Source organism: Aphis gossypii, chromosome X, assembly GCF_020184175.1.
Source record: "Aphis gossypii isolate Hap1 chromosome X, ASM2018417v2, whole genome shotgun sequence".
In the NCBI taxonomy this organism is placed as follows: domain Eukaryota; kingdom Metazoa; phylum Arthropoda; class Insecta; order Hemiptera; family Aphididae; genus Aphis; species Aphis gossypii.
The window spans coordinates 21,878,852-21,906,779 of NC_065533.1; the positions used below are offsets into that span (position 1 = coordinate 21,878,852).

Here is a 27,928-nt window from a genome sequence, read left to right on the forward strand (position 1 = left end):
TGCCTGTTTGAGTAACTAAAACATTGTACCTTATGTACTTGTATCCTTTTTCTTACTCTATGTTACTTATGTCATGAAATTTACTAATTAAGATCTTTCTTTTGAACTTTTCAATACTTGATTTTTGTTTGTATATTACATAATGTTCTATTTCTTATTTACTCATTTATTTATTTTATGAGCTCTAATGATTTATTGCTAAAATAAAAACAAAAAGTATTAAATAAAAAAAGTTGATAAAATTGGAAATTTGTTTAGCTTATGGCATTGCCACACCTACCAGGGAATCCAATTGAATACCACCAAAATAGATTTTCTATTCAGTTGGGATTCAGATTTATTCAGGATTTAGGTTTGTAGAAATATTAACCTTTATTAGTTAGACTATTTCTTAAAAATAATTTATACATTTATAGTAAGAGACTACGAGCTTGAAGTACAATTAATAAAAATTAATGGCTGAGCAAGACGAATATTCTAGCAATGGAAGTGGTTATACGCTACAGTGTATTGACGGATTATTATTAGGCGTATATAAATATACACCTATGAGCGCATCGTCGTATATTCCGTTGCCGGACTTCATCGAAAAGAAAAAAGCTGTAATCAATCCACAAAACTCGGACCAACAGTGCTTCAAGTGGGCTATATTAGCAAAACATGTTACGGGTTCAAATACGCAACATATAAAAAATTATACAACACACGAAGAAAAATATAATTTTACCGGTCTCACGTTCCCAACAAAACTACATCAGGTTAACATTTTTGAAAAAAAATAATCCTAACGTAACTGTCAATGTTTACGGACTCGAAAAAACATTTCCAACCACCGCTAAAATTTCCGAAATATGAAGTGTTTCCACTGAAGGTGGTATATGAAGAAAAAAGATCAATTCGACTTGTTACTAATAACCGACGATGAAAATTCTCATTTCACCTACATCTCTAATTTTTCCCGGCTTGTTCGATCACAGAACACCCGACATAATGGACTTGTTATATTTTGTAAACAATGCTTCACATCGTTTGAACCTCAAAATATTAACCAATATGAAATAAATGAACGCATACGATTTGAAAAACACAAGTTAATATGCGGAAACATAAACCAATTTTACCTCGAATACCTAACCGGATCAATGTTAGAATTTGATGCATGGAAAAAAACTCAACGTCACCCAATAGTTATATATGCAGATTTTGAAGCACTACCTACTAAAAAATCAGATGAAAAATGTGGAAATTGTTGGAAAATGCTGGATTCGTTGACAGACATGGTAATTGCAAAGGTACAACATTCACCTCAGAAAAAGGTACGTGGCAAGATGTACAAGTTCACTTTAAATTATTTCTGACCACTGGGATGGCAATAGTAAATAGCAAAGACAATATTCTAAAACTTTCAACGGGAACTTCATTTAACCTAACTGACCAATATAGCTTAGATGAATACAAAGGGGAAATTATATGGGATTTAAATGTATATGATTGTGATACCCATGAGTTTACAATATAATACGATGGACCTGCATCTATAGCCACATCGGATAAAAATAAAAATCAACAAACTTACTTGGTTGAATCTGACCAAATAGTTTTTGCCCTCACAAGTATAAGAAAAACATAATATGCTTGTCATATACCAATCATTCAAACAAAACATTCTCAATTAAATATCATAACAGACCCTTTATTTTTTAACTTCTTCAAAACAAAAAACATTTCTCTACAAAATACAGATTTAATGGCGTACATGAATACAAAATTTATCTAAATCGTAAACCGTTTAAAATTATCTATGACAACTTTATAAAATACAGATTTACTACACAATTAACATTGTCAGCTAGAGAAAAAAGTATTACTACATAAATTAAGTTTAGCGACATACAATTCCTCAAAATTTGCGTATGCAATGGGTGAAGGTCCTGGTTTTACAGCCATTCAAGTGGGTGAAGTAATGTATTTAATAAAATGTAAAGCAATTAAATAACCTAACCTCGCATCGCTTCGTGCCAAAGTTTTTCCGTTTGAAGACCTCCGCAGATAAAGTGGGTTTATTTAATTATTATTATTCTGTTAGTAAATAATTAGAGCCTAGCGCATATAATACGCAGTCACCGAGTAAATTAATTTTTTCTAACATTTTTTTTTCTGTTCATAGTTTCAAATGGCTTTCTTATCATCACTCAAACAGCAAACAAACGTGAAAAATGCATCGATCGCGGATTTAAGGCTAAATGTGCCGTATCCGGTCACTACAATGAAGGAGGTGAATACAAAATTCGGCACTTTGATCGTCTGCGCACTGAGGGATCCGGACACAGACGGGATCATCAATGTATTTCTACCAAAGTCAATATCGCTGAGCGTTGAGGAAATAGCTGCGTATAACTCGGGGAACGCTCCACCGGTATCACTTATATATAAAGGAAAAAACCGCGGACGTTTTAATATTGACTTTGAATGATTTAAAATACAAATAATAAAACAAAAAATTTTTCTTAATTCTTGTTCATATTAATTTATCTTCAATCCTATAATTTTTAAAAAACAAATGTAAGCGTAACATTTTTTTTTCTGCTCTTAGTTTAAAATGGCATTCTTAACATCACTCAAACAGCAAACAAACGTGACCAATGCTTCAATCGCAGATTTAACTCTGGAAAATACCGACAAGCTCTATGCAATGTATGCAATCTAAAGCTTCAAACACCCAACTTCGTACCTATATTTTTCCACAACTTATCAAACTATGACGCGCACCTGATAGTGATAGAACTGGGCCACGACACGCAAGCTATTAATGTTATTCTGAACAGTAAGGAGAAATATATATCTTTCTCTAAATACGTATCAAATACATTTAGCATGCGATTTATTGACACGTTCAGATTCATGGCTTCAGAACTGTCAACTCTGGCCGAAAATCTCATAACACCGGGTTTAGAGAAGTTCAGAAAAAACCACCAAAGTGTTCGCTTATTAGTGTATTTAGCCGTAACTTTACAATCATTAAACATAAGACCTCACGGGAAGGTGATTCTTGTTATGATAAATTTTGTTCCGCGTTTTTTCCGAAGCGAAAAAAACTAAAAATACCCAAGATGAACAACGAGTTGTTCCATACTTTAAATCTCCGCGTAAGACATAAAAACCGAAATAGACGATTTTGATGGAGATATGGTTATTCGAGTTGATTTAAACGAAACTTTTCGATTGATTGATGAAACAATTGCAAACCTACTGTAAATATTACAGCTATAATTACAGCTTTAGTATGCTCTTTGCATTTTGAGTCATACCACTATAACAACCTCAATATACGTGCTTACGATTTAAAGACAGATGCAGCACCTTTAAAGTAAACATAAGAATAATGTAGGTATGTCTCCAAATTTTTATATATTTCTTATTTTTTGTTATAAATGAAGAAAAGTGAGTGATTATGATTCTATTACGCCATGTCACACAAGTCAAACAATTACAACTCCAGGTTTGTCTTCAATTAAGACTCCAGCAGAGACATTTTCTGTGTATGATTATAAATTTATTAATATTACCTAATTGTTTAGTAATAACTCACAAATTAAATTTCTATCTTTTAGTGAAATGTTACCCAATTCAACTGACTCATTAATTAGACAAGACAAAAAATGTTGAGTTAAATTATTTGCATGAATGTAAAATTGGCTGCACAGTTGTTTTCCAATACTGTTTGTTATATATTAAAATAAAATATACACTTCTATATGACAATTATTTAGAACATCAGGAATAGTGTGTTATACGACGACGTGACCGTGGAATTTGCTGACACAAAAATGTATCTCTTTTACCAAGTACGTTTCAAATAGTTTCCAAATCCGGTTTTTTGATACTTATTGATTTATGGCAACCAGTTTAGAAAAACCAGTAAATAATTTAGGTAAAGAAGATACATCAAAATTTAAAGAGAAAAAATAATTCAAAATAAATATAAATTATAAGATCTTAAAAAAAAAATGTTGGTTGTTATCATTGCTGTGAAACTACCTAAACCCTCTCGGCTTGGCAGAAACCTACGAGTAATGAAATGGAAATTCTGCCAAATAAGCGTTTGAACTAGGCCTTTGGGCTTACTCCCAACAATATACGCCATATGAAATAAACATAATAAATAAATGTTTTAGGATAGATTGGATCCTAAAATTGTAGGATATTTAGAATAAACAAAAAATATTATATTAAATCTTGAAAGTATACAAATAATAAAATTTCAAAGTTTATGTAAACTATTAAACTAAAAATGATTTTAAAATAGTTTTTATTATGAAACTCATATTTATACATAAAGGTGAGATAAAAATTAGCTCACAAGTGCTCGTCAACCTCTTGTCCATTAATCCGAATAGAAAAAAGTTTTAACTAGGCGTGAAAAATAATTATTGCTCTCAATGTTGTAACATACATAGAAGGTTAATAAATTTCATAAAAATAGGATATTTTACTATACATAGCGTTAAGATTATATTACAGAATTGGCACATATATATTGTTAAAACTAATCACGCAGTTCTCGACTATTCGATTAGAAGGGGTAACCACACTCACCAGTTTTGAAAAAATTCGTACCATGTTCAGATACGTGTTTAAAGAAACCGACATAGGCATTTCCATTTATACCGAACAAAGCTGGACAGCGGAGGAAAGGGAAAAGTTAATCTATGAATACCACGATACACCATTAGGGGGGCACTCGGGAGTGTCGCGTACCGTGAAAAGATTGCAAATGCATTGTTGTTGGAAAAATTTGAAAAAAGATGTTAAGCGATATATTAAGAAATGTGACATTTGTCAGAAAAATAAATCACATTTAAAAACCAAACAGCCTATGCTGATTACGTCAACAGTCACAAAAACATTTGAGCGCATATGTTTAGATATAGTAGGACCACTTCCACCTACAGTAAGGGGGGAATGTTTATATCTTAACACTACAAGACGAGTTGTCACGTTATGCTCTAGCAATTGCACTAGCCACAACAGACGCGTCCACAGTTGCACAAGCGTCAGATAGTGGCAGTGAAGAGGACAGTGATGAAAACGTGGATAAGCTACATGCAGACGAAGTTGAAGCCGATGAACTGAAAGCGATCAAGCTTCGTACAACGTTGGTGATTTTGTTATAGTAATGTTTGAGAACAAAAATTTTCCTGGTCGTATAACTGCGATAAGGGAGAAAGGCGCAGAAGTAGATTGCATGGAAAAGAAGTCAAAAAGCTGGCGGTGACCGACAAAAAAACATTGCATCGAATATGAGTGGAGCGATGTAATCGGCAAAATCGAACCACCTAAGTTATGCAAACGTAATTTTTTCCGGGTTCCAGATCTTGACGAGTTTGTTTGAAAACATTAATTTATATTTCTTATAACTGTTTTACAGATTTTTTTTTATAATATAAATATAATATTTAATAATGTAATACATAAATGTATAATTCGAATTTTTGGGCCAAATTTGGCCCAATTTTTGGAAAATATTTTTTATAGTAAAATTAAAAATTTTATTTGGCAGATGGGATGTCTGCATTCACGCCTTTAGGTGAAAATTGTTAGATTTTAATTTTTTTACTCACAACCTAGTTAAATTTTGCCTATAAGTTGAAAAAAGCGCTAAAATGACACAAAGTTACAACGGTTTACGGTAATTAACTTAAGCAGGATTTCAGGATTGGTTGATCATAAAAAAAAAATTCATTTTCACCATTAGAGACGATTGCGAAACTGAAACTAAGGGTCAAATTATAAAATCCAACCTAAAAAAAAAAGTATAAAGGCATTGCAAATGGATTACGAGGTAATTCGATTACAACTGTATCACTCATAATACAATCCTATAGAATTGATATAGGCCCGAGTAAAAACAAGGTAGCTGCAAAAATAATACTTTTAAAATGGTCGATATAGAACAACTAACACACCTTACTCTGTATGATTGAGAAAAATGTGAGAAAAATTCCGAATCAATACAAGACGAGGACTACGAAAAAAAGAAATTTTAAAAGACAGTTTGTAAAAAACTATTATATTGATTATACTACCATACGACAGCGATTGGAACTCTAGTGATAACGACGAAGAGTGAATATAGTATGATAAATTGTATTTAATTATTAATAATTGGTTTTTACATGTATTTTAGTTTTTTAGACTAAATCTCTCTGTATATAATATGTAATTTTATTAATAATTTATCCATTTGTATTTTAATGTAAGTAATGTTTGTGTGTTATATTAAATTTAAGCATAGTACGTAGTTATATTAGAGTAATATGATATGTATACTGGCGTACGTGACTACGGGAACGGACATTCGAGCTGGAATCTGCTTATCCAGCAATTCCTACCCTGGCCGTTGCAGAGAGAGCCCCCTTGGTCACGGCCGCCCAGTCAGTCGTAGAGTTAAACGCACTCAGTCAGAACCTCATTTGTTATACAGAAAATCTATGTAATAAGTCAAGAGTAATTAAGCATTAGAATACAGTACATTCTAGTTTTCGTAGTAATAAAGATATCTATCTGGAAGGATGCAATTAGAAGTGTCTACAGAATGGTTCTAACGTTTTATTAATCATGCTAAATTAACAGCAGAAGATCCAGTTCTGCATATGAAACAAACAATGAATCAAATTTTCAAAAATAAAAATAAAGGTTGGCCTGTCGGTGTACAATAATTTAAAAGTGCTTGGCACTAAAAGGGTTATTAAGATACGTATGAGTTATTAATTACGAATTCAAATTAAATACCTATTTAATGTACTGTAAACAATTTTTTTTATTTTTTAATCAAAAATCTATACCGGAAAGTAGAAACATCAGATTTAAAGGAAATGTTAGATAAATTATTACCAATAAAAAAAATCAAAAACAAAAAATTAATACTTTAGTTAGTACTTAAGTGGAATTATGAAAACGTATTTAATAAAACATAATTAGGCAAAAAATTCAATATTTCAATTGAATGTGTTGTATATACTTAGGAGGGTAAAATTTATTATTTCATATGATTTACATTTTACAGAACATTTAAATACTTATTATTTTTCTTTAGATAAAATGTTGCTCGACATAAAAGTAAAAAATCAAACTGTGGATGAATACGCGGATTAACATTTTTTTTTTTTCAAGCAACTTAAAGTGAATCAAAACTAGTAAATCTAAAAAGTTAAGATTTCCTTTATTTAAAATCCTACAAATGTTATACAATTGTTTTAATAAGCATGCTATAATTTACATCAGATGTTTTTGAAAACACCTATAATTTTTTTATAACACTTACCAACTTGAAATTTCCTTATCCAGAATACAAAAAACAAATGATGGCAGCCATTTTCAATGCTTCTATTATAATTCAGATGAAGATGAATATACCTATAATGAAAAAAAAAAAAATAAGACTAAAAATAAAAATAAAAATATTTAAAACTATAAAATATTAAAAATTATGTTTATCAATTACAAATAAGGATTTCTTGAAATTCAATAGGTGCTGCTATTGTTATTTTATTATTTGTTATTATTACAATTATTTTATTTTATTTTATTTTATTTTTTGTTTTTTTGTATGATGTGGCTAAGCGCAGGTTACAAAAAATACAACATTTTCCATGCGCATAACAGAAACATAACTAGTGGGGGCCATGGTCACTTCATTGTCAATGTGACTTATGTTCATCTTATAACAATTTACAAATATCTGAAGAAGAATATGCTACACATACTATGACTTCTAAAATTAGAACCAGACAAGAAAAATTAAATGCACAAGAAAAAAAATACTATTGTTTTACTATAGACATGCAGGCTATTAAAAATTATGCCGTTCGTTTAAATTAAGTTCTTTATACTACAGTACTAATTTAAAATTCCATAATTTGATGATTTATTAACATGACCAAAAGGGAGTGTAGTAACCATTGGTGGCACAAAGAGGAATGGAGAACCTGAATATTAGAAGCTTCGGTATTTTTCACAATAGTAATAAACTTTATTAGAAAGTGCATTGAAAACCTTCACATAATAATTTAACTAATCTGACTGTTGAGGCTATCAAAATAGAAATGACATGATGTCAAATGTGCTTCTTCAGTATTCAATTAATACAAATGTGATAAATGAACAACATTTTTTAATTAAGGGTCTTACTTAAATTGAATACGATTCCACACACTCACTCATTGAAAGAAAACTTAAAAATAAAGATCTTTATCTTTAGACTATATTAGAATTACCACTGGAGCTCATGTTAAACCATACCCATTTGAAACATTTTTATTAACTCAATTATTTTAATGACTTTAAAAACTTAAAAACCAACACTTAAATTACACCTGGAATTGGTAAAAGAGAGCTTAGGGTTAATGATATACGTACCAAACAATATGATCCATTTACATCTAGTATGTATCATAATTCATAAGCTATTGTTTGATGAACTATAGGTACTGTGCTATCCAAAACAATCTCTTAGAAACAAAAGCAGTAAAATTCAACATAACACTGAACATTAACTATTTCAGTTTGAACCTTTATATAACAAACCGTTACACCATTAACACTGTGGAGTTCCTCACAAAAATTAAAAATTCTTACCTCAAGACACTCTTTCTTTTTATAATACACTTACCTATACAGTATACACCAATACAATAATATGTAGTTAGATTTTAATGGTAATCATTAAAATGTAATTTATTTGTTGACTAAATTTATAATAATATTATTTTGCAATATATAATTATTTAACTTTTTTTTCAAATATATTTTAATATCAAATTAGAACTTCTCTCTTTTAAAAAAAAAAAAATTATATTATTCTATATTAATGAGTTAAGTATGTTGTTATTTTAATGTTTATTTCATTTTGTGGTTGTATGAGAAATATATTTTTTTTTTTTACCAAAAAAGAAACCTAAGTAGTTTTGTAATTTTTTTGACATGTATATGTCTTATGGCTAGAAGTCATTATGTTAATTTGTGGGACACCGAGAATGTAACCAGTTGAGACAGTGATTGTTTATAGCAATCGGTTGCTATAATAAGATAGGGTGACCATACATTCTGTTTTAAACAGGATTGTCCGTTTTTCGTAGTACTTATAATACATATATTTGATATATTAAAAAATTGTGCATTGTTTCATGTTTTAACAATCAATATACATTATACCTATATTTTACTCATTGCAAAAAAGTGTCCTGTTTTTCTTTTTTTTTTTTAAATATGGTCACCCAATAATAAGACATATTCATGTACCGATGTATCTGCAAATAGTGTAGATACTCTTTGATTTTTATATTGTAAATAGATTTTGTTAAAATAAATTATAAAAACATTATATTTTATTGTATTTACAGTGAAAACTCTTTTTAATGAATTTGAAGGGACCAGATCAAGAGATTTTTTTTTGTTATACAGAGTTTTCGTTAAAGAGAGTTTAAAATTTCATAATTTTAATTATTTATGTATGTACCCATGTATTATTATTTATTATTTACCATACACATTATTATTTTTACATTATATGAGTAGTTAATTAGGTACATATTATTTATTACTTTATAAAAATATATTATAATTATTATATTTTATACAATTATTTAAATTAGTTTAACATCTTTTTTTAAACTTGTTTACTTTGTTAATATTTTTTAAGAATGGTATTATAACAATGACAAAAATAGATAATGAAAGAATATAATTTTACTGGGAAATTTCTTCATTTATATCGAATAACTTTTGTAATTTATAATACAATAACACGTACATTTTATTGTGAAATTTGAAATTTTATTTTGTTATTGAGATTGACTAATACACTATAGAAAATGAATCCACTGCACTAATGAATAATTATAAACCAAACCAACCATTATTATGTAATGTCACAGAAAAATATAGAAGCGACACTCAATCAGCTGATCGGTCTACTGTATCCTTACGTTATGAAGTATTGGGTTCTAAAAATTAAAACTGTATTCGTAATCTAACTAAATGTTGATAATGTGTATCCCTATTTATTACGATATTATAAAAACAATCCATTGACCACTGGTAACATGTCTGACGCCACCTAATATTGCTAAAAATGGGCAAATTTGAAATTGCAATAGTTGCATTTTACTGTATTATTGTAATTTGACATTAGATTATTCTTAAAAAAATAATATTATAAATTATAAAAATTTATTGTTCTGTGATAATATTGATATGATCTATTTAAGTAATAACGTATGCCACTTCTTCCTGGAGACCGTGTTCAAGGCCAAAGTTACCCGATTTGGCCAACAGTATGTGTATGTGATGTGTGTAACTGTGAAAATTGTATACAATTTCTTATAAAAAATGTTACAGAACATAATTATAGTCAAATATTTTCTCATTCTAAATTGAACTATCCAGAGAGGATATTTAATATAGATGAAATCTGTTTCTATTTACCTCCTAAAGGAGAACTCATATTTGGGCCTCGTGGGTCTAATGTATGTGACAAAAAGATAAATTCTAACAAAGAAAATATAACAACTACATTTGCAGCCAACACTTTGGGAAATTAGACAACTCCCTAAACAATATACTAATATTAGCACAATCCTGATAAAATTGCACAATCTGCGCCTCTTGGATGGGGATTAAGAAAATCTGAAAATGATTGGATGACATTTGAAACATTCTATGAATACATTGCTAACATATTTGTTTCACATCTGATAGATTCAAATAAATCTAAACCAGTTATTGTGTTCATAGATGGCTATAGTTTACATCTAAGCTTACACCTGAGTAAGTACTGTGAAGAAAATGGCTTAATATTGATTTCTCTTTACTCGAACTCCACACACATCCTACAGCCACCTGATGTAGCTGTATTCAGACCACTTACCTAAGTCATCTAGGAAAAAAAATTGAAAAAACGATGACAAATCAACAATCATTGTAAAATTAGCAAATTTAATATGCCACTGCATTATCTAATATAATGAACACAACAAGTAAGTAAAAGTTGAAAGTTAGAATGAAAGTTGGTGTTCAAGCAATCAGTCAAGAAGAACCACTTGCTGTACCCATAAAATCTATGGATTTGGTTTTATCGACATCAGACTTGAAGACTGGTGATTACATTCTAGTAAAATTTGAAACAACAAACAAACGAAAACTCAATTACAAAATATATGTTGCTACAGTTATTAATATATCTGATAAAACAATGTAGAAATACAATGTTTTGAGGCAGTAGACGAAGAAAATACAGAGTTTGTTCCAATCGACAATGATGTGAGTGTGATTGACTTGGGAAATACTATTGGATAATTGCCTATAACTGAATTGCAAAAATCTGGTAGATAATTAAAATCTGTTTGTCCAGGAATGGTTGACCTTTTTGAGAAATATTGAGACTGAAAAATGTTAAAGTGCAAGACTATTATGTTTAATGGAGGATTTCCTAGCTACACAGCATATAATAATAAACTATTTTTAATACCTAGGTTTAGTACATAATATTTTGTTTTTATAATTTTATATTTGTTTGTTAAATGAAATAATTCTTAATCATTATAATAAATAATTTTTTGTTACACAGTAGATACTGTTTTTGTATTAAACATATTAATATTATTAAGTTTGTTTATTTCATAATTTTAAAACTGTTTATTATATAAATATATTTTAAATAAGAAAAAATGTTGTCAGCTAATTATTGTAATAATTTGAATTATTGATTTTTGAATTATTATGAAATTATTTTTAAGTACAATATTATGTAGTTATGTATTACCTACATACATAATTGAGTAAATTCCTTTTATAAGCTGTATGTATTAGTGACACCTTATTATAATATACTCATGTCTTGCAACTGCAAGACATAACATGGGGGGTAGGTGTATGAAAATATAAAACTTAGTCATGAAATCTTAAATCGTTAAATCATACATGGACACATCACACATGGAATAATGTTTGTAATACAATAAATAATATTAACTGCAATACGCCTATACGTTAATACACTGCATATTATATTAAGTGTTTAAATATAATAATAATATAGCAATAATATAATGTATAATGTACAAAATAATATTTATTTTATACATTAATTATTATTTATATACTATAATAGTGTGTAGTATATTATTAGTATGTACGGATATACGCTATAGCCAGTGAAGTAGTGATATTTTAAAATATTTGATATTATTTTATCTGATTCCCAACGAGACTCCAATTTCTACAAGAAATTAAAGTGTAGATATTTAGTTATAAACGTAAATCCCATGGACCCATAGATCGTACTAAATTGTAATTGGTTCTTACACAATTACAGCCTACTAAAATAATATTTGTGAATTGTGTTTTTATTTTTTGTTTATTGGGGGGGGGGGTTGGCTGTTGGTAATTACTTTTACTTATTAATTATTAACAGTTTTGTACAAAGTACAAACAACAGTGTACTTCTCGACTCGTGTTGTCACATGAAAATCATTGTATTTTTTGTTACAAATGTTATATATTGTAATTATATTATTTAATATTTATTGCACCTATTTACGTCATTCAGTATTGTGTTTAAATGTTAAAATTTTTTTTTTCATTTAAAATTTGATTAAATTTCATAAAAAATTAAAATCTATGAATTCAGCAAAAAAAAAAATTTTGATAATTTATTATAAATTATAATACATTTATTTATATCTATTTTGTCCATGGTATTTTTTTTATGTTATATTATATTACATTTATACAAACAAAAAATAATACATACTATAAAAAATTGTAATTTACAATTATTAATTATAATCTGATGTTATTTAGTAAATCTAGATTAAATCAATGTGGTATTTTTCTTTTGATTTTAAAATTTATGCATTTATAGTTAAGACATAAAAAATACATTATATTAGTTGAAAATAGCACTTCCCAAAATTGTTTTGTCACTTTATATGTTTATGGAACCCAAAATAATATTTAGTATTAACTATTAAATTGATGGCTGATATGACAATATGGAAGTATGGATGATGAGGTATTCTTAATTAAATTCATAACATATGCAGTTGGCAAGCTACGCAATTCACAAAGCATAATAATTTGGGAAAAGCCTAAAATAACTAATGTAATTTGATCATAACAGTAATTAAAATGTAGGCTCTTGATAACAGGAAAAAATTGCCATACCATTTTAAATTTTACTTTATACTTTTCTATTTTGGGTGAGTAGATGGGCTAATGAAAAATGTAGAAAGGCTTTTAAAACATGGCTGTGCGCCACTAGTAAGTATTATGATCAAATACATAATACTTTATCATAACACTTAAGTTAATTAGATTTTTTTTTAAGTGATCATAAATGGATATCTACACTGGCCATAGCTGGTGTTTGCTGGCCATAAATGGAGGAAACGAGTTAACAAAAAAAAATAAAATTATTTCTCATTGGGTACTAAGTTTAAATATCTGAAATTTTAACCAAATAGTAAACTTGTTATGATGATAACACGGTCAAAATGTCCAGGCTTAACTATTAACTAGTAAATCACAAACGTATAATTTGTGTGGCAAAATGCTTAAAATGGCCATAGATGGTGTTCCACTCGTATGTCCATCAGAAAGCTCATTTAAAGTTGTAATTAAAATAGAAAAGATACTTCTTATATTAACTGACAATTTTAAAAATCAGCATTTAAAGAATTTAGATAACAAAATTATACTTTATAACAGTGGATTTTAATCTTTGTAGGATCAATACCCAAATTTTCCCATGAAAACTATCACGACCCACATGATTTTACTCTTACAGAAAATAATACTAAAAAATCAAAGTTTGTTTATTGCTTTTATTATTTATTACTTTTAATTATTAAGTTTATAGGTTTGCAATAAATATAATTTTACAAATGTAATTTAATATTGAAATGTGAACTTTTTTCCTACTGTGGGTGATAACAGCAATTCACAATTTATATAGTTGATGTTCATACAAAATAAAATAGCAAAAATATCTTATTAAAATCTATAAAATTAATAAAAATTCTTAAAGCCTAAGTATTAAAAATTGAGTAACGACCCATAGTTTGAGAAGCACTGCTCTATAACATAAATAAATTTACTACAGATCCTTCTTTATTTAGTAATTAAAATTATAAAAATTTTGAAAAGACTCCAAACATTTTATTTGATTTTTTTTTTAACAAAAAGATATTTGAGTGTCATACTAATATCATTTGAAAAAATGTACTCTTGTGATATACTAAACTAAGTTAGCAAACATCATAAATTGATAAAACAAATATTATTTACTAATAAATAAGTTTTATAAAATGTAAAAAGTTTTATTGTTTTATTTTTACTAAAAATTGTTTAGTTTATTGGTAGTATTTACAATACTTACAACTTACACATTCTAAGCACTTAGTTTTTTATAAATCTGAATTCAATATTTTGTAAATTATATTATTTATTATCCCAATTCAGTATATAGTTGTGTTGTAATTTACTTATTGTTATATTCGTTATTTTATTGAAAAATGTATCAACCAATATAATTTTTTTGTATCAACTTATTTACATAAACTACATTTACTACATTTATTGATTATTAGTAATCAGTTAATAGTGATACTTTTCCATTGAATGAATTGTTTTCAATACAGCTATATTATTCTTAATTTTTTCATAAAATTCATTACAAACAAGTTAAACCAAAATAATTAATTTTACACACCATTAGACCTCATAAAGTATTTCCATTACTATGATTATGATACTATATATGATACTATATATAATGATACTATGCACAATATTACTCTATTTTATTATTAGTATTAAGGAAAAAAGTAGTTAATTAATGTTTTTTTTTCTTTAATTTTAATTTAATTTATTGTAATTATGACATACCTTAACGCAGACTTGGTGGGTAGTGATTGACCGGTCTCGAGGATGAATTATCGACATATGTGATGCTTGTTAGATGCCAATGATGGAAACGATGGCATGATCGCTTAATTTCGGTGATTGGACGAGAACTGTTGTATTCAACATGGTATGGACGTTGACATGTTCTTGGTTGATGTTGTTCGATGGATAGTCATAGCACTCATCTTTTTACACTAGCGAGTCGCATAATAGAGATATGAACGCTGGCGGCTGGTATTCGTATACTGCGATTTGTCTTCCCATCCCGCCTAACTAAAGTAAATTAATACTAACACGTGTTTTTAAGACGTAAAATTCAAAATTGACATCAATGGAGAACAAAACAGTAAAATAATATAAAAAGGGCCCAGCCACACTGGGTCGGTTTGGAGCGCGGTGAAAACGCGAGTTAAAAACTCTAGATGAAAACACACTCCATTTAATAGAACACGCCAAGCTAGTGCGACAAAAACGCATAATCATAGCATACAGTGGTAGGTTAGAACGGTTAGATAACGCGCGTTTTTGTCGCTTTCCGTAATATGGAGTGTATTTTCATCTAACGTTTTTGATGCGCGGTACTCGCACAGTAAACGCGTGTTAGAACTAGCGTGGCTAGAACTTAACGCGTTGTATTATAAATCGCTATTAGGTATTATTAATGTTATGCTAATCGATGACGTACCAAATTGAAAACGATTATTGTTGGTTTAGAGATAATAAGAATAATAATATAGTACATACCAAAGTTGAGGAGTCAACAAACTAACAACGTAGCAAAGCAGATCACTATAAAATGGCCGACCGGCGACCGATTCGACGACGTCGACGATATACAAAAGGCAGAACAAAGCGTTAGCCGTCAAACAGTCGGGCGTCGTGCGGGGTTACGAGCTGCTATCCGTTACATGGTGGGGAGTACAGTCTGTGACGACGGCGTCAGTGGTTACTGCAAATGGTTGTGGTAGTTGGTAGTATTGGCTCCTCGGCGGCGTCGCCACAATTCAAAAACGTCATTGGACACCCAAGTTTGATTCATAATTCAGTGGTTTTCATTTTTTTAACTACTGATCTTGTGATCTTGTGATCCTGTGACCGCGTTCACAGGAATACACCAAGTATACCACAATATTGCTATATGGTCTGATATTCTTCAATAATATGTAGGTATTAAACACGTTAGGCCTTAAAATACAGAATAATAATGAGGAAAAAGTTTATGGTATAAAATAAGATTTTTAAGCATTAGCAAAGTTTGCAATGATTGAATGATAATGATATAAAGTACCACAATCCTATTTTCACTGTGTTATGTTTCCTTGTAGTATGGCTCCTTGATTTCTGCTGTTAGGATTGACCTGGAATTACACAGCTATTTCTTTTATGCCATCTAAAACGGTTTATGATTAATTTGTGTTAAAAAAGGTCCATATAGTTAATTTTATAGCTGATCATATTATGTATGTTAGTAATGTTAATTAAAAAACAGTCAAGCCACTAATTGTTAATACAATTTTTTGATCACTTATTTTTACTGATCAAAGCTTGTGTGGAAAGTTCACAATTTACAGTTTGTTCTGTTACAGATGTAGTTGTTACTGAGCCAGTAGTTGCTGGGCCACATTGTCAGTGGTGCTGATATTTATCGAGACTCCGAGTATACTACGATATTGCTACATGGTTTGATATTCTTAAATAATATGTAGATTTTAAAAACGTTGGGCCTAAAAATACAGAATAATAATGAGAAAAAATGAATGATTTAAAATAAAGTTTTTAAGCATTAGCAAATTTTGCAATGGAAATGTTTCATGTAAAGTGATATTATATAATTGTAAAATTTAATTCCGAATTTACTGATTATAGTTTCAAATGTGTTTCATAAATTAATATTGAGCATTTTTGATGTTATGATATAAAATAAGGTGTTTTAGCAAATTCTAAAAGGAATATATTATGAATAAATCAAATATTATAAAATGAAAAGACCAATCTTACGTGATCTATATCAAAAAAAGAAAATAATATTCTGTTTATTGCCACAATCCTGTTTTCCACTGTAGGGTTTCCTTCTAGCATGACTGTGTACTTATTGATTGGAGCTGCTCGAAATGTTATTTCCATGATTTTTGCTGTCGGGATTGTCCTGGAATTATACAGCTGTTTCTTTTTGCCATCTAAAACGGTTTATAATTAATTTGTGTTAAAAACGATCCATACAGTTAATTTTTAGCTTATCATATATAACTTAATAATGGTTGTTAAATAAAAAATAGTCAAGTCCCTAATTTTTAATTTAATTTTACGGTCACTTATTTTTCTGATCAAAGCTTGTGTGAAAAGTTTAGTTCACAATTTACAGTTAGTGCTGTTATGGCTGTAATTATTACTGCGGTATTTGCTGGGCTACTTTGTCAGTGGTGTTGGTATTTATAAAGACTATCCGAGTATACTACGATATTGCTGCATGCCTGCATGCTCTGATATCCATTAATAATAATCGACTCCTCAGTTCAAAACTGTTATAACTCAAAAATATTCAAAATATTCAAAAGTAAGTTATCTACATGATATTATTCGCAAAATTACAAGGATTTAGATTCTATTACACAATAGTTTAATAATTTTTAGTTAAATTATTCACCTCTAGATGGTGTTGATTTCATTATAGAACTACTAATTTTATAATGGCAAGGTTACTTCTAAAGTAAACTAAATAGATATATTTCATAGTTGAACTGTAATGTGCTTGTAATTTCTGAATGGATACCATTATTATAAATAGAATATCTAAATAATAATAACAATGTAATTATTAATATTCCTATTATTGCCACAATTATAGACCATCAACGACTACTGTAGTAATACAAATTACTATAAAATGTTTTAATTATTTTATTTAAAGAGAGAGCAGGTTAGGTTATTTTTGACATGAAGAAATAGGTAATAGAAGTTCATGTGAAATTTTATTATGTCTCACTATATCTATATCAATTTAAGAAAAAAAATAAAGGGAAAAAATTGTGTTATACTGTGACTATTGTGAGGACAGAACAAAAATATTTTTGTAGTTGTCAATATTAATGTACTATGTTTTGAGTTTATGACTAAACAATTCATCAATTGCTTTAAGGTTTCTAACTGTAGGTCATACTAAAACTAAAGGAGATTAATGAGATTAATTAATGCACAAATACAAAGCGATGTTCAAATAATACGAGGGGCCAAGAAAGGGAGGGTTCAATTTATGAACCGTCTCAATAGATGAATACAATTAAATGTGCAAAAAAAATGGTAAAGCTCACATAATGAATGAATTGCAACAATATGAATTATATCAATTGAAAAACTATCAACAGACCTAAGTAATAATTAAAATATTAATGAAGATCATGATAAAGTGTTGTGGTATTCAATCAAAGTTTTTGAAATAGAAAAATATAATCCTACAATAATGAAATACTAGACAATTTAGTATATTTAGTGATACTAAGAAAAAAGATCATTTATCTCCTTGTCATTGGGCATTTTAAGAAAATTCAAAATCAGCATCAATAGAAAAAGTCAATATAAGTGGGAATGACCGAAGTGACTAATTCAGAAATGTGTATGATAATAATAATAATATTATATTATAAAATGTAATTATAATTTTGTTTATAATTATGATATTTATATTAAAAAGATACATTTTCATTTTTTTTACATCATAGACCATGTTATGTATATGCTTCTACAATTTATTATGTTATTTTTATTTTAAATAATTAAAAATAATTATTATTTATGAAACACCCACCTAGTTTATTATTATTATCCTAGTTAAATTTATGCAATGTATCAATTTAAGTGTATAATTTTTCAGTGAAATAATACAATAATTTTAGTTTTTGCATATATTTAACTAAAATTTTAGTTCAATATTGCAATATGTTTAGTTATTTCAAAAGTTGTGTAGCATTTTGATTCAATATTGATATATGTGCTTAAGTACTCTTTCTAAATTAATGAAACTTAAAATTTATATTATTTTAATTAGGTTTAGCTTATATAGTAACAAGTGCATTCAAAATTTGAATTTTCTATCAATAAACAAAAATTATGTAATTATTCTAAAATATTGTTTCTCAATAATGGTTTTTTGGAGTTGTTGCAGTTTTGAACTGAGGCAACGATAATCGCTATTATCTACATAATGTAGATATTAATAACGTTAGGCCTAAAAATACATAATAATAATGAGAAAAAGATATATGATATAAAATAAGGTTTTTAAGCATTAGCAAATTTTGCAATGGAAATGTTTCATGTAAAGTGATATTATATGTATAATTGTAAAATTAAATTAGAAACTACTAGTTATAGTTTTAAATGTTCGAAATGAAAATTGAATGATTAATTAACGATTCAAAATGAATATTGAGTATATATGATATTATGGTAAAAAATAAGGTATTTAAATTTTAGCAAATTCTAAAAGGAATATATTATGAATAAAACAAACATTATAAAATGAAAAAGCCAATCTTACGTGTTCTATATCAAAAAAAAAATAGAAAATAATATTCTGTGTATTGCCACAAACTTGTTTTCCACTGTTATGGGTTTCTTAGTAGTATTATTTGTGTACCTACTTGTTGATTGATGCTGCTCGATAGGTTATTTCCTTGATTTCTACTGTTGGGATTGTCCTGGAATTACATAGCTGTTTCTCTTTGCCATCTAAAATGGATTATGATTAATTTGTGTTAAAAAAGATCCCTAAAATTAATTTTATAGCTGATCATATGTAACTTAGAAATGTTGTTAAATAAAAAATAGTCTAGTTCCTAATTGTTTATTCAATTTTGCGGTCACCACAGAAAAATAATGAGTAAAAAATTTAACATTGTCAGTTGGAAAAATAGCCAGTGCCATTCGCATGATATTATAATAAGAGCTATGTACTATTATAGGCCTATAATGAACAATGGTGATACAATATCATTTATCAAAAACTAACATTACAATAAAAATATTTTTACCATATCTTTCTGTTTCTACTTCACAGCGTCTATTCATGGTTGCTAACACACCGTCCGAATTAATAGCATCTAGGTAAATCAACACAAATTTATTAACTAACCAATGGAATAGTAATACGAACAATCCAAATATCTAATAATCATAAAAATATACTCACTGATTTTAACAACGTTCAACACAACGATCGACAGCTAGTCGATATCATAAACATTGCTCTGGTCATCCGTGACGACTACCCGTTGACAAATATATTTTCACTGTGACAGTTCAGAATATTTTGACTGACAAATGGCGATGAGATATTTTTGAAATTTAATTTGGGCGTTAAATGCTGTCATATACAAGGTATATACGATATCATTCTTAGTATTTGGTACTGTCACAAAAATCTCAAAATATAATTGTTTTTTATTTTGTTGATTTTTATTGTTGGTATTTGACTTACATCATATTAATACACTATGGAAGCCACGAAGTAGTATATCAGTACAAAAAAACGTTGCCAATATCAGCGACGAGTCGCCGAATTATGTATGCGATATTGCGATATGCGCACGCGTAACGCAATTTCTCGTACATTAATTATCCACAGTATCTTTTGTGTTCCATAGATAATCATGCGAGGAGTTGCATCGCACACATCGATTACCTAAATTGGAGACTCGTCTTAAATATACGAGCGTCTCAGGTCAGCACGCCATTTCGGCATCCGGTATATAAAATAAATTGATTTTATATAATATCTGTGCATCACGGAGGCTTCGGTTTCCGCCACTATCATGCGACGGCACGTTATCACGTGTTATTTTATTGTATTATGATAACAAAATGAACAAAAAATTGCATGATATAGGTACGTCCTATTGTTACAATGAATATTAGTGATAATTATTAATGATTGATACTTTCACTATTGTCATTTTCAAGCCCAGTGCCCACGACTGCCCAGATACGATGTAGATATTCACTGAATAAGACCGACTCTTAAAATTATCCCTCGCCGGGATAATCCACATCTGTTTAGTCTGGTGAATTTGTAATATAGCATTAAATTCACTTATTTTAGGATTTTGGATAGAAGGGGATAGAATTAAAGAAATCACTTCTTTTAAGTCGAATAGAAGCGCTTTTATGGTAAAATTTTCTGTCGGAGTTGACGATTTGCGATAAGTTTTAAAATGATTTTTTTACCAGCATGCATAATAATATTGATAATAATCGAGGTTAATGATATAATCATGATTTTATATTTATACAATACAATATAAATGTAATTACTTACATATTTACCATAGATAATAAATATATGGATAGGCCATGTCTATGTTAAACATATTTGAGGCCGCGTTCCCGGAGGAGAAGTTTAAGGAGAGGCAATTGAGGCTCTCTTATCACACATTATCAACAAAAAAAAACCCGCTAATATGATTAAAAATTTCAATTTTTCAAAGTAATATTAAAATGAATGATGATATTATATTATGTATTACAATAAATTATTGAAATTTATATTAGATAATATTATTATACATCTTTTATCTTATAATAAATTCTTTCTTACAATATTATACTATAATTATTAGTTATTACTTATTACTATATTTTGCCAATTATAATATATTTAAAAATTATAATTTAAAATGGTGCTAAGTTGTTGTGTATGTCGAAGTAATGCTAAAATTGATCGGAATTTGTCATTTCATTTGTAAGTAATATAAGAACTAAATAATTTATATGTTACATAGGTACTGCATGTATTAGTTTATATTCAAACATAATATATTAACAGGATGTGTATATTTAGTTGTTTCCTAATTGTTAAAAGGTTTCTTAAAGACAAAAAAAAGAAGGCTAAATGGATGGAATTATTATGTTTGAAAGAAGTTAAGATATGGCATAGGGTATGTTCGTTACATTTTAACAAAAATATCTACAGGGTATGTGATGACGAGTCACCATATAACTGTTTGTTGTCTGAGGCAGTACCACAAAAGTACAATATTGTTTCAGTTGGATTTGCAGAGCTACAGTATGACCATAATCCTTATTTTATAATTATACTTTCTAGTTAAATAATATAATGTTTTTCATTTCAGAGATTTAAATGTTGAGACTCCAACATTACCAGATTCTGTCTCTTACACTGAGCTTACTGAATCATCATCAGCAATGACACCAAGGTTTAATAATAAACAAATAACTGTATAATATTAATAAATAATAATTTCTTTCTGAAGTCATCTACAGTATAATCTTAATCCTTAAAGAAATATAAAATATTTTATATTTGTACTTTCTAATTAAATTATGTAATGCTTTTTGTTTCAGAGATTCAAATGATGAGACTTCTACGTTATCGGTATCTTACACTGAATGTACTGTATCTTCAGCTGAAACACCTAAGTATAAAAGGTAAGTATAATAATAAACAAATAATTGTATAATATTAATAAATAATAATTTCTTTCCCAGGTCATCTACAGTATAATAAAATATAAAATATTTTATAATTGTACTTTCTAGTTACATAAAAGTAATAAAGTAAGTCACTTATAGTAACATTTTTAATTTAATATACCGTGTGTCCCAAGAAACAGGGTACACTTTATCACTCATTACCCTTTTAATATTTTTCAATTATGTTTGCGGGGCATTAAATTAGACTTATAGATTATACATTTCTATGATTTAAAAATTTTTTAACTTAAGTATTTTACGCATGCGCAACAAAACTTTTTTTTTTAACTCATTTTTTACATATACAAAATAAATTTATTGTAACTTATAAAAGAAACAAAGGGACGGTTTTTATTTCATAGTCGTGGGGTGTACCTGGCATATCGTTTGTCAGGCGCCATATAGGCGACGTCAACAAGTATCCTGCATAAAAACATATTTATGTTAAAGAGAAAATAATTTTAAATATTATTAATACCTACTACCTATAAATAAATAAAATTATTATTATTATTAAATAATAAATAATAATAATATATTTTAATAATTACATTATTGCGCTCTAACATTATTTATTAGAAAAGAAAAAGCGTCGTCTTGGAATATAAAACTAATGAGACTTCAAATTCTTATCTTTTGGAACGCTGATATTGACGAATAGCCTATCCATATCTTTATTATCTATGGGCCTAAAGTAGATATAAATAGACAGTTCAAACACCGCCACCGCCACCTCCACCCGCCACACGACCATGGTACCGCCACCCGAACCGTCACTCGCCACTCGCCCAAGGTACCGCCACCCGAACCGCCACCCGCCACTCGACCATGGTACCGCCACCGCCACATTACCACCACCATCCGCCAGCCATAGATGTCGCAACCGCAACCAGTAATTCCTGTATATATGTATACGTACTAAATATAATCACCCACCACTAACCCCCACTACCAGTTAACACCTAACTTACAGAACTCAATCATCCCCCACCATTCATAATAATAATATTAATAATATTAATGACGATTAATAATTAAGCGCTAATATTCAGTCATAGTTTTGTTTTAACAGTGTCAAGTTGTAAATCTCGGTTTAACTTTAACAGTATTAATATGGCAAGGCCAATAATTGAAATGAACCGTTTGTATAAATATGTTGCACCTACATCGCCATCCGAACTCATCGATTGTAGTAATTTCACAATTGTCTTTGAAAATCGCAAGTTTTTAAACATCGGATTCGATCCAAAAGATAAATTTAATATTGTGTTGAGAATAATTACACCGGCGTGGTATGTAAATATTTCTCCAGACTTCTTGAAGCGTATTTATTCATTGATGGGTAATATTTTATCCCACATTCTCGATCCTGCTGTGAAATATAAAAAAATTCACTTTTTTGGAATGTGAATCGGTTCTGATCACAAGTATGGTGTATAAGGGAGAGCATGTATTAGTCATAGAATCTAAAGAAACAAGCGGATGTAGAATTTTATTGAATAGAAGAGATCTTATGACACTTCAGTATTTAGAGTGGATCATTTTTGAAACCGTATCAAGAAAAATAAATATCGTAAGACCTAATATTTTAAATCAACTTGAGCAAATATCCGAATACTTTAAAACTGATTTTAATATTGATAAATCCGCTACACTCGATGAAGTTATTTCAATAATCAGAGGAATTCATATTGAATTAATCGCGAAACATACATCCAGTTGCGTAGCCAAGGGGGGGCTAAAGGGGCTATAGCTTCCCCCATTGGCTGTATTTTTTATATTGTTTTGAAGTATTAAAATTTAAATACGAAAATTGTCTTAAAAAAATTAGTTATATATTTCTTGTTATTAGTTGTATAATAGAATAATCGATTTAAAAAAGTATTATTAAAAAAGTTTATTAATTTTTTTGTTGTTTTTGATTTTCAATAACTCAAGCTCAAAGTATTCAGCCCTCCCCATAAAAAAATTCTGGCTACGCCTCTGCATATACCGAAGAACAAACAGAGTTTTTTAACCCAGATAATATTATTCGCAACTGAACAGCTTGCAATCAATTGGATGACAAAATCGAAGAATTCGTTAAAAGTAAGAATATATTTTGAAATTATTAATAAAAATATTTAACATATGCATTAAATTAGACAGTCGATACCCCGTCAGAATTTATTTCACCAACCAAGAGAAAAGAGATGCATGATGTTGAGGAATTAAAGGTGAATCATATTATAAACATTTTTATTTCGATTACTGATTTTTATTTATTTTAGTTGTATACTGAAGTCTTTGATGTGGAAATGCTACAACCTACACCACCAAGATACTCAAGTATGTCTCCGTTGCTAAGATATAATGAAGACGATCCATCACAGTCACGAGTAGCTATAAATAGAACCAGAAAAAATATTTAAATATTAAATTTTATTTTATTCTAAGGGTGCTGACGAGGAAAAGGGCCTCAGAGAATATTTAGTAACACATTCAATGAATCCATTAGAGATAGCATGGGCTCCGATTCGGAAAACCAAACCAAGGCCGATACACGTATGTCGTATTTATAATTTGTATGAGAGAAAAAAAAACAATAATAATTAATTTTATAGGCTGTCGATGAAAATGATGCTCCTACGTATTATAACAGACAGCCATCCTCCCCATCATCTCTTTCCGACTTCATAGACGGCAAGTCAGCTGAACAATCTACTCACTCCAATACAAAAGTCTTTTTATAATTTTTAATAATAATATCTTGTTAATGATAATAAATATTCTTTTATAACATAATATTTGTTATCCATACCCTCACTATGTTTCGTTCCATAACCCTGTTGTATATCATATGAGTTTTTACTTCCATCCTGACATTCATCCCCGCTCTAAACAAGCGTTCGATAGCACTGCATAAAAAGGATGACACGAGCATATGACAAGTCAGTCGTAACCCACTCTTCAAGTTGTAACAATTTCTACGTTTAACCTTCAGTATTTTTCAGTGTTTCATAATGGTTAATAATCTGATCGATTGTAACACATTCTTTATTGATAGCAATGTTTATATACATATTGGCTTAGATCCGGAACTTTTGTTTAATTGTGTTGTTTGTATTACAAGTAACTATCAATGCGTGAAAATGAGTGTGGAATTGTTTCAATCCCTAAATAAACTTTTTAACACCTCAAATTTTAGACTTCCATCGCACTTACTGTTAAAGGAGTTTAAATTGATGTCAATAAAGGAATTCAACGGTGTCAACATTCTGTCAATCAAATGCTTACAGCAAGACCAAAATGTGCAGTTAACTAAGGAGAATGTTAAAAAGATTTTACAATTGAACGATGCCATGGAAGAAGTTATTCAGATGAAAAATATATATGTCCGGTCTGCTTCATTGCTTCAGGCCTGTAAGATTTCAATGTTTCTGGGGAAGGAAATGCCGTTACCCAAAGATACAAAAATAAGCGATGTTGAGGATTGAGCACATTGAGGTCAAGAAATTGAAAGAACGTATTTCAGTCCAAGGTACTTGCTTAATAGCGTTTAAAGCATTTAAAGATTAAAGCACTCAAACAATTGGCAAGGGGCTGGTTATCTTCTTCACCCGAAACTGAGGTAATAGGTACTAATATATTTTACTTAATGTTGTATACTTTAACAACATTTTTTTTTTTTAGGCTGAAGTCAACAGACCGAGGACAAGAGCATTTGTAGCGCGTGAAAGGGCAAAGGCAAGCCGTAGATTAAGTTATCTGAAATAATTTATTATGTAATATTTTATTGTAATACAATCAGAAAAAAATTTTTTATAATTATATTTTAATATGGTGAATAATTAAATAAAAACAACATCATATTTTTTTTTAAAAAAAAAAAGTTTTTTATTTTTACAAACTATTTACAATTTCCTTACATCACCATTAAACGGGTTATAAGTTATAATTTGATCATGCAAAATGAGACAATAAGCTGCGGTTTTTGCTGGAACGGCTTTGTCTGTTTCGAATTCAATTCGTAAATCTACAGTCGATAATTTTACGTTGTCATTCTTTCGTGATAAATCCACTACTACGATTGGTACAAATTGTTGACAAATATTTTTAGGAATAAAGGGTCACTATACTCTCTCTCGTAGTACGATTTCTGGAATTCAGCATATGCCTTGTACAACATAGCAGTAACATTGTTTGTGAAATCTGCACGAAAATCTTCATATGGATATACTTCAGAGTTTAAATGTACTTTTAGGTTTTTCAAATAGCAGTGATCGAATCGTCCTGATGGATTAAATAAATTATTTTTTTCGATCGGTTTGAAGTCCGATTAATGCAAATTTAGGTTTCTCCAACAAACTTCTTGATTTTACCGTGAGAAGTGTTCCGAGGGAGAACTGGATACTCGCACAAGTCCCAATTTCTGAACGCACACGTAACTGGTTTACGAGAGTCTAATACTTTTAACAGTTTTATTTTTCTTTATCAATAACTCTGATGATGGGCATCTTCCAAATAATTTTATTTAATTCAATGGCTACTTTTTTTTAAGTTTTTCATTGGGAGTTGTCGTCAAAACATACAACGCATCAAAATCTGTAGATGATCTGTTTAAAATTATTTGTTGATTACAGTTGAGTAGTATTTTATTATAATCTTCATAAAATCCAAACAAGTGTTTGAGTGGGATACAACCAGCGAATTTGTTATTTAACATGAAATGTTTATTTTAACTGGCATCCATATCTACGTCCCAAGCAGCATTTTGTAGATTGTTCAATTCACTCGGAGTGTGCGAGCAAAAACCTTTAAGACTCGAAGATATTCCAGGAGATTTTAATTTTTGTATTTCCACTCCGTTAATTTCATATCGGATTTCAGAAAATAAAAACGCTAAGTCATTATTTGTAAAGTTGAATTCACCCTTCTCTGCTGTAATATCTGCAGGTATGTTTAATTTACCTTCAATGTAAAGATAGCTCTCGCAAGGCAAAGTGTAAGCGTCCATATTTTGAATAGATATTCTAATTTCATCGTTATTGGATAAAGCTGTAGTCGAATACGGAAGGAAAGAGTGGTACTGCATTTGAGTTATTTTACAATCTTCTACATATCCGCCAGCTACGTCCAAATACATTTCATCCATGATTATAGAACTTTTAAAGAGCGTAGAAATGATAGATTGTTTTTGGTTAGTTTCTTTACAATCGGTGCACGTATTGACGTATTAATCTTGCTAGTAGAACTATTGATTTTCTTGATAACATTTCTTTTTATATAACTGTTGAACTTAATAGCCATCTTTATGTTTAATTTGTAAACGAATTGTGATTGGCTCCCCTCTTAAATTGATTAAGTTATTATCTTGATCTCTTAGCACTATATTTACTATACTTATAGACGTGGAATTAAGCCGGTAGAAAACTAAATGTTTTGGAACTTCAATGATTTTATGTCCAGGCGGTGAAGAAAGGAAAAAATCGTGTATCGT

The 27,928-nt window shown here is 29.0% G+C and overlaps 1 protein-coding gene, 1 long non-coding RNA gene and 2 pseudogenes across 3 annotated transcripts; 3 read left to right on the forward strand and 1 right to left on the reverse strand.

The window, feature by feature from the left end:
* Nucleotides 1–7,203: 7,203 nt before the first annotated feature.
* Nucleotides 7,204–21,094, reverse strand: LOC114126600 (uncharacterized). 2 transcript variants are annotated; one of them, XR_007605633.1, is made up of 9 exons: nucleotides 20,438–21,094; nucleotides 20,150–20,368; nucleotides 19,992–20,060; nucleotides 19,602–19,689; nucleotides 16,963–17,141; nucleotides 16,253–16,688; nucleotides 15,709–16,149; nucleotides 14,947–15,237; nucleotides 7,204–7,416 (listed from the first exon to the last, which is right to left on the reverse strand). It is a non-coding gene; the product is annotated as an uncharacterized LOC114126600 (long non-coding RNA). The 2 variants fall into 2 exon arrangements; XR_007605632.1 differs by having other exon boundaries at nucleotides 20,150–21,092.
* A 538-nt stretch (nucleotides 21,095–21,632) lies between these two features.
* On the forward strand, nucleotides 21,633–22,408 carry LOC114126588 (uncharacterized). The gene is made up of 3 exons (XM_050205752.1): nucleotides 21,633–21,697; nucleotides 21,818–22,021; nucleotides 22,321–22,408. The coding sequence occupies exons 1-3, from the start codon at nucleotides 21,633–21,635 to the stop codon at nucleotides 22,406–22,408; spliced, it is 357 nt and encodes a 118-aa protein (XP_050061709.1).
* A 793-nt stretch (nucleotides 22,409–23,201) lies between these two features.
* LOC126552418 (uncharacterized) lies at nucleotides 23,202–25,181 on the forward strand (annotated as a pseudogene).
* Nucleotides 25,182–25,278: 97 nt separating this feature from the next.
* LOC126552419 (uncharacterized) lies at nucleotides 25,279–26,205 on the forward strand (annotated as a pseudogene).
* Nucleotides 26,206–27,928: the final 1,723 nt, after the last annotated feature.